General features: G+C 38.6%; 1 protein-coding gene across 1 annotated transcript; it reads left to right on the forward strand.

Annotated features, from left to right (window-relative positions):
- Window positions 1-849: 849 nt before the first annotated feature.
- LOC140230910 (uncharacterized) lies at window positions 850-12,751 on the forward strand. Its single transcript, XM_072311051.1, has 5 exons — window positions 850-975; window positions 7,822-7,999; window positions 9,633-9,859; window positions 10,410-10,625; window positions 11,441-12,751. Exons 1-5 carry the CDS (start codon window positions 964-966, stop codon window positions 12,749-12,751), a joined length of 1,944 nt encoding a protein of 647 aa, XP_072167152.1. The 5' UTR covers window positions 850-963.
- Window positions 12,752-14,248: the final 1,497 nt, after the last annotated feature.

Raw genomic sequence — 14,248 nt, forward strand, 5'->3', positions numbered from 1 at the left:
AGATGACATGTATCACAACAACAACAACAACAACAACAACAAAGAGATAACAAATAAGTTTGCAATGAAGCAAAATTTATTAGAGAGAATGTAGTTTCAACCAAGATGAAGAATTTGAAAATAAGCAATTATGATGAATAGTGCCAACTGCAGAGTTAAATGATAATGAAACCTTAATTTGCGTTGAGTAAATGCAAAAATATTAGTAGAATACATTACAGAAGTTTGAGGAAAATCAAACAATTCTTTCAAAGGGTTCTTTTTTTTGGTGGTAGTTTCAGTACTGCATGCAGCAATTCGTGATGTCACAGTTGGACAACAATTTACCATGCTAAAGAAAATAATAAGAGAATTCAACATATTTTCATTTTTCTATATAGCGTAATGAAAGACCACTTGGCTTACTTCTTTTAGAATGCATGAAAAATATTATTACCCTCATAATGACATGGCAGTGATTACAAGTTGAAGGAATGTATACTTTCAAGGAAACAATGAACATTTTTGTGGATTTTTTTTTTTTTTTTTTACATTTCTTCATACCGTCGTCCAACTGTAAATCTACGAATAATAAGTCTTATCTTTAATTGACAGTTGTGATGGGATAGTTATTGGGTGCATTTTGATGTAAAACCATTAGATATTATTGTACAGAAAAAAATATAAATGATCAATACCGTACTTAGTAAAGAAAAAGAAAAAAACAATTATAACCTCCCCGCCAAACAAGCGCAAAATATGAGCGACGGTACAAAAGGTCAAGTTCATTTTCAATGCAGGGTCGAGTTGTTCATATCTTCGAGGCCGTGTGTTTGGGGCGATTTGTCTTTTACGTTTATTCTAATGAAGGGAAACGCTGGCCGAAGGTGGCGGAGCGGAGATTCTGTCATACCCATTGATTGGCTCGCCAATCGTCGGTATCATCCTATTCTGGGAGTAAAAAGGCCGTGATTTACGGTCAAAATGACCACACAGGTAAGACGTTGCAAAATTTAAGCATTTTCTCGCTGTTTGTGTGGATAAATGTTACATTATGTTCACAACTGAAGTCATATTATCGCATTTCCATGGTGGGTCATTAAGTGTATCATACCCTGCAGCTTAGTCCCATATATGCATAATTTGTGTGGTTATGGTATTGCGTAATGTGACACGGGAAGCAGTCCTAAATAAAACGAATGAACTGAAACGAAGGCATGAATATGCCCACGCATTATGTATTATCTGCCTAGCTAGATGTGCCGTATGTAGCTGCAGAGTTCTGTCTCATTTTTTCTTTCATTGTGCATGGTTCAAATGACTAAACAAAGCTCCGAGCTCCGCTCCTCGACTGCGGCTAGATGCACTGCCTGGACTGGAGACAGGAGTGTCTGTAGGCTCGGCTTGGTAGGTAGACCTAGTCTGTCTGTGCACCATTCCAGTGATAGAAATAACTAGATCTACTCCAAGTAGAACGAAAGATCGGATCATGCAGTCTGTATTTATCGTCAAAGATATGGTATGCGGAGCGGAGACTCCATCTGGCTTGACAGAATCCCTCTCCTACCCCGTTACAGGCTGAAGGCTCTCATACTACCCAATATTGTATTGTAGGGGGATGCTCGAGTACAGAAACCAAAGAGTACTTTTACACACTCTACAAACTACAAGCGCATGCAGTGCAGCAGTGGCAGTGCAGTGTGTGCGCTTCTCTTTTGTCTTTGATTATCACCTTGTGAGCGTGTAATTAGCGTGTGTACGAGCTGATAGTTGTGTCTTTTTCCATGAAAACTCCACCCAGATCTTTGATATTTCAAACAGTTCTTGGGCACATACTACACTTAATATTTATATCTAAATTTATGAGATGTTAATTTTACCATTTAAGTTTAAATTTAATGAGCTAGGACTGTGAATGAGACGTAAGCGAGGAGGGTGAGGTATTGTACCTCACCCTTTATGTCCATAAGTACAATGGTCAAGCATTCCCCACAGCAATATTACAGGATTCTGTTGGCCTCCAGAGGAGAACTGTAAAAGTAAATAATTGCATGTAATATATATATATTTAAACACCTTTTGGATGGACAGATTTTTCTGTCTGCACCTGTGAGTATAAACATTCACAGACAACACTGTCACTCAAGCCACCCTATCAACTTTTCTGTTTATTTTGGTCAAATGTTACTAGATTTATTGGAGTAGAATAACACTCAGAAAGAGGAAGTATTTGCTAAGACTAAGAGTCATCCAAATGAAATTTACTTTGTCTCAAGTATTGATCAGGATCTATGATGTGTCACATGAGTAATAAGAGGGTTAAGAACTCTAGACTGTAGAGATATACTGTAAAAGTGGATATTTTCGCGTGACTTAATTTTTGCGCTTGGCACGGTAAGAAGAGTTTCGCGTGTTTTTAATTCCGCGGAATCAAGACATGGACTACAGGAACACATGGCATGCAAAAATATTTGCATGTTTTTATTTTCGCGCTAGCTTCTGGTTGCGCGAAATGCGCGAAAATTTCAACACTGCGAAAATTCCCACTTTTACAGTATGTCATTGTGCAGTGTCCCTTTCCCTTTCATATTTCTTCCCTCATCCCGAGGGAAGGAGATTCAATATAACATACTCCAAAATGCAGTCATAGGTTTATTGAAAGAAGTATGCAAAAATAGAGAAACAAAAGACTTAACTTACAAAGCATGGAAACTACAGGTGCAATTTTAATGGAATGTTAGTGACATTCAACTACAACTTTAGTACAAGTGTGCTATTGTGCAAGATGCAGTGTGATTTCCGTGATGGAATGTATCAGACTTCCTGTAGTATTTGGATGAATTTCGGATCTCTCTTGCATGGGATAATAACTTAATTTGGACAGTTACTTAATTCGGATGAAGACCTTACTTTCAAAGTTATAACTGTATGCTAGTATTCAAATCTTATGCATACCCTTAGAACAAAGGTTGTGCCTGACAACCCTGAATGTTCCTAGAGCCTCATTACTCAGACAAGACAATTTAGGATACGGTATGAAATTCATAGGCGTGATATTTGACATCTTATACACTTCCATAGGCCCATACAACAACATACAATTACGTTTAAATACTATTACTGTTCACTGTTTGAGTGTAGGATGCCATAAGTTTTCCTGTAGCCTTATTGCTTTCCTTATGCAAAGAATTGACTTGACTTTGATCAATTGTTGGTGTGTGTGTTTCACCCATTCAAAAGTTTGCATTTATTTTCTTTTTCTTTTTTCTTTTTTACTAGAACCTATAGTTACTCTCTCTTTCTGTCCTGTCTCCATCTACAGGTATCTTTTATTTTATTTATCTTTCTCTCGGTCTGTCTGTCTCTCTGTGTCTCTGTCTCGTCTTTTGTACTCCGTCATACTCTATCTTTACCTGTTTTTATCCCTTTTGTCCTTCTTTGAATTCTGCATTTCCATGTGAAAATTTTCATACCATCCCCTCCCTTCTCTTTATGTCAAGCTGTCCATATGTTGCCATATGCTTTTCATTTTTCTTTACACAACATTTACATCTTTTTACTGCGTAGTAGAAAATGGGAAAGCAATGTACATTGTACATGTACAATGAACAAAACACATGTGCCTGTGAAATTTAATCAAACAGTATTCTGATTTTGTTTTTAATTCTATTATGACCTTTGTGACAGCGTCAGAATGAGAATGAGTGCATATATAACTTCACATGAGTCAAAGTCCTTGGGACTGAAGAAAGTGCTTTAACTCAAGTGTTATATGACTCTTACAAGAGTCAAAGTTTTTAAAATTGTATGCTTTTCAATTTCTCTGGCCTGTTCACTCCATATATGTATGTGAGTAGTAGTAGTAGTAGTAGTAGTAGTAGTAGTAGTAGTAGTAGTAGTAGTAGTAGTAGTAGTAGTAGTAGTAGTAGTAGTAGTAATGATGATAACAATAATAGTGGGCAAGTCCAAGATAAGGTCCCCTTAGAAGGCAAAATTTCATCTTTGCCTAATATTGACATGTTTGGTATCATTTTGAGGCTGATGAATTGAAGTTTCAAATTCCATGAAGTAGTAGTAGTACTTAGTTGTACTAATAGTAGTAGTAGTAGTAGTAGTAGTAGTAATAGTAGTCATAGTCATAGTCATAGTAGAAGGTAGATAGGTCTAACTCATTGCTTCTAAACCACAGCAAGTGTGAATTTATCCTTTTTTGTTCCAAATCTCACTTGAATAAGTTGGATATTAATTCCATTTCTATTGTAGGTAACGATATCCCTCTGTCAAAGTCATGCCGCAATCTGGGTGTTATGTTTGACTCTCACATGGCTATGTCTGATCAAATCACCAACATTTCTAAATCAGTCTGTTATCAGTTGCGCAATATTGGTTTTATTCGCAAGTTTTTGACTCGCTCTGCAACGGAAAAACTTGTTCATTCACTTATATCTTCATGCCTTGATTTCGGTAATGGTCTGTTTTTCAATCTACCAAATTCACAAATTGCCCAATTACAAAAGCTACAAAATGCCGCTGCACATATGGTTTCTCTGTCAAGTAAACGCAGTCATATCACCCCTATCCTAAAGAGTCTTCATTGGTTGCCTGTACAGGAGCGTATTAGGTTTAAGATACTTCTTCTGGTTTATCATGTTATCGAGGGAACAGCTCCTGATTACAATGTTTGTTTGTTTCGTCAATACCAACCTACACGAACTCTTTGATCCTCAACTTCTGGTCTCTTACATATTCTGTTTTCTAGGAAATCTTGGGGGAAATGAGCTTTCGCTCACGCTGGACCAACACTGTGGAATTCACTTCCTCGTGAGCTGAAAGACTCAAGCTCCATAACATCTTTTAGGAGTACCATAATTTAAAATCCTATTTGTTTAGTAGTGCATTTTGAAGACAGACTTTCATGATTTCTTTTTCATCTTCTTCTATTACGGTGTATGTACTTGTATTTTCAGTCTTTTTGCTTTGATGTAAAGCACCTTGAGCATTTAATCAGAGTTGAGAATGGCGCTATAGAAATTATATGTATTATTATTATTATTATTATTATTATTATTATTATTATTATTATTATTATTATTATTATTATTATTATTAGAAGTAGTAGTAGTAGTAGTAGTAGCGCACTGACTAGCAGTAGTAGTAATGATAATAATGATAAAACAATAAGTATTCACATATAACTTGACATTAACAAGGATTTTGTCAACGATTTGTATTCACTTCCCATTATGTTATCTACTGTAAAAGTGGAAATTTTCGCGGTGTTCAAATTTTCACGCATTTCGCGCAACCAGAAACTAGCGCGAAAATAAAAGCACGCGAATATTTTTGCTTGCCATATGTGCCTGTGCGTGATGTCTTGATTCCGCGGAATTAAAGACATGCGAAACTCTTCCGGCCCGGCCAAGCGCGAAAAATTAGTCACGCGAAAATATCCACTTTTACAGTAGATCAGATATTACCCAGAAATACAGAGCAAAGGTATTACAAAACAATTTAAACGAATTCATGCATTAATCTGTGTATGGGCACGGGTGTGCCATCCCATTTCCACTGTGGATCATTGCTGTTTCAATAGCCAATGTTCGGTTTTGACAGTGGGGCTATACACATGTAGCTAGTCAAAATCCACCTGCGGTCCCCGCAATAATCTGATCTTCATTGCTTGCAAGTAATATCTGAGAATTATGCGCACTGATACCAGAGGAAAAAACACTCCAGTTGTTATGCTATTGCTTTATCTATGAACCCCACTCATTTATTTCGTGGCGCATGAACACACATCGACAAAAATGAGGACTCTCTTGTCATTCAATTAGGACCCACTAGTTATATTGGGTTAAACAGACACATGCACTAGTATAATATATATGTACAGATGTAGAAAACAAGGTCAGTGCACTGGAGTTGTATGTACAACTTGTAGCACTTGCTGTCATCTGATGCAAGTTTGCCTTGCGAGATTTATGTGAAGAATTTGCTACTTTCACTAATGTAAAGTAAAGTTCTTGTGTATTTCAGGTGAAAGAGACTGAATTTTCCTTTGATCCAATATTTGACTCTACTGAAAGCAAATTCTCTTTTTTTGTGTGTGTGTTATGAATTTATATCTTCTGTACCTGTTCTTCTTCCTCTACAGGGGGTTCAAGTGTGTGACCATAACATTTGTTCTTTTGAGCTTGTTCGACTATGGGAGAGGGGGTGGGGGAGGGAATTATGAATGTTTTTCAAAACTCTAGATTAACAGCAGTATTCTTTTTGATGGCTTTACTGCATGGCATAGCAAAAAGGAAAGCAACACATTTTTATCATCAAATTATGAAGTCATAGAAAAAAAATTACTTTCCCTTCACTTCCTGTCTTAAATGCTAATAATGATAATGATGATAGTGATAATAATAGTAATAATAATGATGATGATGATAATAGTAATAATAATAATGATAATAATTATAATAAAAATAACTATTACTACTACTACTACTACTACTACTACTACTACTACTGCTACTACTACTACTACTACTACTACTACTACTACTACTAATAATAATAATAATAATAAAAATAATAATAATGATAATGATAATGATAATAATAATAATAATAATAATCAGAGAAGACATTGGAGAGAAAGAAACTAGACATGTATTCTGTGCAGTTCTTGTTCAAAATATTTTGTTTCAGTTGTTAGAGCTGCCAAATAACCATAATGTACCATTTTAAAAAAAAAAATGATAAGAGATTGTACCTTCATCACTGAATGATTAGTTTCAATTCTATATCACACACACACACACACACACAAAATGACAAATCTGATCGTTCTCTTAAGCTACACAATGTACATGACTAATCAGACTTCTCATAAATACTAGTGCTATCTCTCTACACATGACTAATCGGACTTCTCAGAAACACTTGGTAATACCATATATACAGTCTTCCGCCAACTTCCTGCGTAGGAAGAAAAAACATGCAGGTTTACAGCTGACTAGTAGTGGTGTCACCAAGTGATTTTCACAGTAGAGCTGTAACTTGATACATTTCTTATGAATACAATAATTATGTACCGTTACTATAAAAGTGGATGTGAGTGACTAATTTTTCGTACTTGGCTGGGTAAGATGAGTTTCGCATGTTTTTAATTTCACGGAATCAAGACATGAACTACTGGAACATATAGCAAGCAAAAATATTCGCTTGCGTTTATTTTCGGGCTGGTTTCTGGTTGCATGGAATGCATGACAATTCCCATTTTTACAGTGCTTCATATGAAATTTTAAAATACTAGTAACAGTTTGCAGGCCAATACAAAGTAAACCGTGATGTACTGATGAAACAAAACAGTATTTACGTAGATCATTCATCTTTTTGAAAATCATTGGGTTTAAAAACAGCTAGGGAAAATAGACTAGTATATGACATATAAACAGTGAAATTACAACATAAGTGAGCTAATACATGTATGTGGGTTTGGTACTGATCTATAGTACATTGTAGATCACATTGTCATCCCTACTTGTAAAATTGATTCCTTCTGAGTTTGGTGAAAGTTTATGCAAAGTCAATTCAATTTGTTGGCCCCTCTCTAACTTGTTACCCCCCCCCCCCCCACTCCTCTTGTTTGTATGCTCACACACCATTGCATCTACTTCTGTAACTAGTGTCTGTAATTTGATTCATGTTTTGATGATTTTTTTTTTCATATAATTTTGTCCAGTGATATGTATTGTATTTTGTAGCAAAATATGAGAAATTAATTTGAATTCAATTTTGATTTTCAAATTAAAATCAAATTTCAATTGTATGTGATTGAATGTCCAGTGCGTGCAGGTCAAGCTAGAGCTGGGCCACAGGGCCACCATCAGAGCCAAGCCCACCCAGGAGGGGTTCACTCACGACTGGACCATGTTCGTGCGTGGGCCAGAGGGGAGCAGCATAGAGCACTTTGTGGACAAGGTGGTGTTCCAGCTGCACGAGAGCTTTCAGAGGCCCAAGAGAGGTGAGAATCAACAGGAGGAAAAAAAATTAGTTTGCCACCATGTTTACTGCATGCTGTATTCATTCATAGACGTCCTGAAGTCAAGAAAATGTCAATGTTTCGATCATCACAAATTGTTGAAAAACTCATAGACAGAATATTAGCACCACTTGGACATTTATGTCTCTTTTACATACTGGTAGATATTTACAGTTTATGTGAAGTGATGATTTACATTAAAATCAGATAAAATGATGATTACAAATATCCATTTATAATTCTGTGCCACTTTACTTTCTGAAGACCGTGCAAATGAAAGCTAAATCCAAACTTTGTGATTTAATGTTCAAGATTCAACTCCAGCAGTTTTCTTGTATTTTAGACATGCCTGCTGTGTAAAGTAGAGTCTGACATGTATACCTTTGCTACAAAGCCTAATCCTGTGATGTTGTAATATTGGCAAGTCTTGTGTGGAACATGATCAGAGAATATTGTATATGAACAAAAACTCACCAGAAAATAAGCGATGATGCATCAGTCTTTTGAGGATTGTTTTAACCTTAAGTACAGTATTGGCGGAGATGAGAATTGGGCTTTTAACTTTTTGCGAGATACCAAAAAAACACTTATGATATAGTACAGAGCATACCATTTTAAGAGGAATTCAAAGTTTATGTGATGAAAATTGGGTTTGGAATGACTGAAACATCCAAAAACAAAGTAAAACAAAGCGATCGTAATGAAGTGTGGGTCCCACACTTCATTAGAATTGCTCTGTTTTGGATATCTCAGCCATTTTAAAACCAATTTTCATCAAATAAACGTTGAATTCCTCATAGAATTACATGCTCTTTCCTATTTCGTAAGAGGTTTCTCCTTATCTCACCAAAAAAATGTAAGAAACCTGAAATTAGGTCTCAACCAAAACTATACAAATTACGATCCCTTTAATTGTGCTTTATTCGACAATTGGCATGCATACTGGAGTGCTTTCTTTGCTGATTGACACGGATGAGTAGAAACTGATTTTTATTGAATAGAGATTAGCTACAATGCAAATTAAAAATCCCCTAATCCCTTTGTTGTCAGTTTTGCCTTCTCACTGGGCTGAGGCACATTGCTACACCTGAGTGGCTTTGCTAACTTAGCAACTAAGCTCAGTTTGGAGGGGTTGTTGAATGCTAATGAAAAAGCTTTGTGCCTGGCACATACAGGATTAACCTTGGCAGTATCATAGGCAATTGGTTTGAGCACTCTGCCAATGGCTTTTTCAGGTGGTGGGTCTGGAAGGGTTAGGGTAATCTCAGTACCAACAGTTGTAGAAGACTGACAGGTGTGGTAGCTTCTCGCATTCAGTGGGATTCCCAACATCGTTAGCTTCTGAAGTTTCTGCTTCTCAGGAATTGCAAAGTTTACAAGTGACATCACTGTGCCCATTCCAGCTTTGGTATTCATTCGTTCACTGATAGGTATCAGTGCTGAACGATTCTGATGCTGAAACCCTTGTTAATGAGAAAGGTGTCTTGAGGTCATTGTACCAAATTCGCTGTCCCTACCCATCCCTGCCCCCTTTTCTTCCCTCAGCCTATTGTCATTATTGGTTTGTGTGTTGTTGTTTCTTTTATACTTTCCTTGTCTGTCGTTCCGCCTGTAGTTGTCAAAGAGCCACCATTTGAGATATCTCAGTCGGGGTACGCTGGCTTTGAGATGGCAATAGACGTCTATTTCCGCAACAAGGAGGAGCCCAAGAAGGTGCGTTTCCAGTACGACCTGTTCCTCCACATGCCGAAGCAGCCACCAGTCAACCACATCCGCTGCGAGAAGCTTACGTTCAGGAACCCAACGGAGGACTTCCGCCGCAAGTTGCTGAAAGCTGGAGGGGTAAATATCTTTTTTGCTCTCCCCCCCCCCCCCCCCCTTCAGTGCAATTCAATATTGGTTTCCACTTGCATGGCAGTAATTTCTAATCACTCTGTGCATTTGGCAGTACACATAACTACTCTCTACTCTGAAAGAAATAGAGACAGCAGTGTTAATACTGTAATAATGCAAGGTCAAATGCATGCAAAAATTCTAGGTTTATTTCTACATATTCATTGAACGCCTGTGGCAATTCAAGAAAGTTTCATGCCACCAAAAAAAAAAAAAAAAAAAAAACTGTTGGCTCCAATTTGCAAATATTTCTGGTTTACAGTACATTGATGTAATAAAGTTGTATTTTTTCTATGTGTGTGCACCACAGGATCATTGCTCATTTTGAAATCAAATCTGAACTTGCACATATTCAAAATCACTAAGATGAGCTGTGACTCTAATACTCATTCGTGACCTGACAAAGTTGTTTCAGATATAAACTGGGCTTTTCAAAGGCATTCTCATTGTGTCTTGTTTTGTTTTGTAACTTCTGCAACCCCTTTTTTTTCCATCGTAGGTGGGAGTCATTGATCTGGAAATTCCTACCACAACCTTGAAGCTGAATGCCAGCACAGGGGGCAAGCCCAGCACCCCCTCCTCAGTCACGCCCAGCACAGACCCCTCTGCCTTTACCAAAGGCAAGCCTCGCTCTGGTCTCATCTCATCTGGTCTCCAGGGGTCCAAGAAACCCAAATCCATTGGGTCGACTTCAACCTCATCAACAACATCAAAGGTCATTCATCATGTTTGTACTTTGTCACTTTTTTTTGCCCCACATTTTCTAGGCATTGTGTGTTTTATGTGAGTTATTAAGTGCCAAAATTGCACAGTGCAAGGTGGGCTTAGACACCTGGTAACAATGGTATTAATATACCACAGAGTTGGAAGGCTAGCCTGGCTCAGATATATTCAAGAATCCCAGGAACGAATTGTGTACAGCTTCATCACTGATCTCTATGTAAGTTCACACACAGCCGAAGAGTGTCGACTGGAGTCGACTGGAAGTGTACGCTTCAATGCACATATTCGCTAACCGGTGCAATATAGGAATAGAAATAACTTGTTTCCTTTGTGTCAAACTATTGTAGTGTGTAGATTACCTACCCTTTTGTAGTAACAGTGACTTCTACAGATGTAACTGGTCAGGGGTTAGTTCATAGTTAGTTCATAGTTCATGAGTTACTGACCATACATCATTTTCAAGCATTTTCACATAAACCAGAGTTGTGAAATAATGACACTCTCCCTATATCACTCCCCTCCTTCATTTTTCTCTTTCTTGGGTTTTCTTTTGCCAAACAACAGTCTTTTCAAGGACTGCATACACATGGTGTTACCTCAAACCTATCATCCTCATTTATATCACCATGCAAGCTCTCGAACAATTCATTGAAGTCCTGTTTTACACAGAGTGGTACTGCATTTTAAGAGGAGCTATAGCTCCCCCACTCCTTTGTCTATAACCATATAGAATTAATTTCTGAATTCTATATTTAGTCATGAAACATGCGTGCTGATCTCTCTCTTTTCCTTTTTTTCTCTATTCAGGATGTCAGCAAAAGCAGCAACATAAAGCCAAAGGAGTTCAAAGATAGTGGAAAACAAAAGGCAGGCAGTAAGGACATCAAAACCACTTCTAAAGACAGCAAAGGTACGGCCAAAGAGTCTAAGCCAGTCTCTAAAGACCCAAAGCAACAGGCACCTAGAGAGCCAAAGCCGAGTCCCCGCGAGCCCAAGGCTAGCCCCAGGGAACCAAAGCCCAGTCCCAAAGACTCTAAAGTCAGTCAGAAAGTGAGCTCCAAGGACATAAAGAGCAGCAGTGAGAACAAGCCCGTGTCGAGCAAGGAGGGCAAGGATAGCAAGCCAAGCAGCAAGGGCACCTCCAAAGAAAGTGGGAAGCAGGCCCCGAAGAGGCAGCTGTCGGAGCAGTCTCCCGCGGGGTCCGCGACGCCAGCCAAGAAGAGGAAGCAGAGCACGTCGACAAAGGAGGAAAAGCAGAAAGATGATGCACCCCTCGAGGGCAGGAGCTCCGTGAGCGGAAAGCAGTCAACGAAATCGAAAACTGACAAGACCCTGTCGGGCGAAAAGGGACATTCGGTCACGGGTGACAAAGGGGGTAAAAGTAAAGACAAGACGACGAAGGTGAAAAAGAGTTCTGCCGCCAACGCTGCCAAGGTCGCGGCTGATCAGATGCTTTTTGCTCCTGAGATCACCAAGACAAAACCAAAGCCCAAGGCTAAGAAGGAGCCAAAGAAGGAATTGCCACAGTTTGAGGCGGAGCTAAGCACGGAGGAGGCAGAGAATGAGGCGCACAGCCCCAGCTCCAGTATCTCCTCCTTAACCATCCGGGGAGGCGGAGGGGGCACCGGTACCCTCAACATGCTCATGAAGGACTTATTAGATGATGACGATGACCCCGATATGGGGAGAACATTTCACCCCAGTTCCCTCTCGCCGGGCCACTACTCCATATCCAGCAACAGTAACCTCAGCGGCAACAGTCGCAACAGTTCGCCGTCACCGGAAATTGAAAAGCCCAAGCCCACCCCTCCAGCCAAGTCGGTGTCGAGCAAGAAATCGAGCGCGACCAGCAAGAAAGGCGCAAAGGCAGAGAAGAAGCCGAAAAATGCGGACGGCAAACAGAAGTCGCACAACAGTAACATTGACTACCTGTATGAACTTGTGGAGCTGCACAAGCGACTGATGAAGCTCACGGACAGGGATAAGCTCCAACAGGTCGTTGACCTGATAGGGGAAACGGGGTCATTCAAGGTCACTGATAAGACATTTGACTTTGACCTGTGTTCTCTGGACAAGACCACCATCAAAAAGCTGCAGGAGTATGTACCATCGCTGTAGCTTGGCCCGAGTCCATTCAGACATTGCCATTCTGCCAGGTTTGTTTCACTGCGTTGCACATAATGTCCAGCAGCACAGGAGGGTCAAGCTGCGTTTTTCGACCGACCCATCGAAATGCACAAATCACTACTGAACAATGGTATGCCCCTTAGCCACTCTCGATGCGTTGAGCTTCTTGTAAATACTTGTACAGCCGTTTGTAATTGTATATTTCTCACTGTGTACATACCCAAAGAGGTCTTTGGTCTGTGTGCTAGGTCATAACACAGAATGATTTAGAGAGAGAAGGTAAAGAATTCCATCTTCAATACAGAAGAAAAAAAAAAACACGTGGGAGAACATGATAACTCCTACCAAGTTTGGGGTGCATCGAGTGTGAAACGCTTTCCGTGGTCTGACATTATGCAATGCCCATCACAGATCAGAAAAGTACACAAAACCAGTGACAAGATTTTATAGGCGATTCACTTTATACCGATATAAGGCCTATTTTTTCTTTTTTTTTTCTTTTTTAAAAAAAAATGGAAAGTGGTCTTCCTCCAGAGTCCTGAAATACTCGCAAAGTAATGTTGATATGTTAGACTTAATCCTTTCACCTTTCTCTATTGACCACTTTCAAAGTAAGCAATCTTGAAAAAATATTTTGGTACTTGTCATGCATGTATCTGTTTATTTATAGATGGAAGGTAAAGAGGTGTTTTCGAAAGGCACAACTGTATCATTAAAAAAAAGAAATCAAACTTTTTCATGCAAGTTTCAGAAGACACCAGTCATGATAAAAAATGGAATGCAGAATTGATTCAGGGTCAGTAATCATGTGAAGCATTTCTATCTTTAGGTTATCAATCCAGTAAGCCATTGTCTGGTTAGTTTTGCTAGAGCTTTTATCTTTTTTATCTTTTATTTTTTGACTAATCTAGGAGATATAGTAAACAGTTTAAAGGTACACAAGCCTGGTATTGAGGGCACTGTTGATAAGGCCAGTAGACCATTAAACAAAGTACATCATGTTTTTGCCAGTACATGCAATTTTTCATGGCTGGCTAGCAAGGAAACTTTGTCTTTGACTGATCTGTATGTAGTATGCAGAACCAGCCAGGAATGACAGTTGACTCTTAAGCTTGGGCCTATGCAACATTATCCTCTTGAATCATAATGCAGTATGCCTTCAAATTCCGATCAGAGTGTGATAATCTTATTAGGGAGTCTACACTAAATATGTACATGGATTCATTGATGCAAAAAATAAATAGATGACTAAAATTTGAGAAGAACACATCAGTGAGATTTGAAGAAATTTTACGATCCATTTGTAAGTTTTTAAAATTTTTTCAAGTTTAGGTTGAATTTGTGTGTCTTCATTGCTGGATTAGAGGGCTGCCGCTACAGAAAATTATGATGTCACAGTAGTTTGAATGATATTTAGAAAATTAAAGAGAAAATTCAAAATGTTCTGGTCTACGTAGAATAATGAAAGAGCATACTTACCATCATCAG

This window comes from Diadema setosum, chromosome 7 (assembly GCF_964275005.1).
Source record: "Diadema setosum chromosome 7, eeDiaSeto1, whole genome shotgun sequence".
Lineage (NCBI taxonomy): Eukaryota > Metazoa > Echinodermata > Echinoidea > Diadematoida > Diadematidae > Diadema > Diadema setosum.

Coding starts and splice junctions, on each gene's coding strand:
- LOC140230910 (XM_072311051.1), top strand. Junction 9,860..10,409: donor AGTTGCTGAAAGCTGGAGGG/GTAAATATCTTT, acceptor TTTCCATCGTAG/GTGGGAGTCATTGATCTGGA. Junction 10,626..11,440: donor CCTCATCAACAACATCAAAG/GTCATTCATCAT, acceptor TTCTCTATTCAG/GATGTCAGCAAAAGCAGCAA.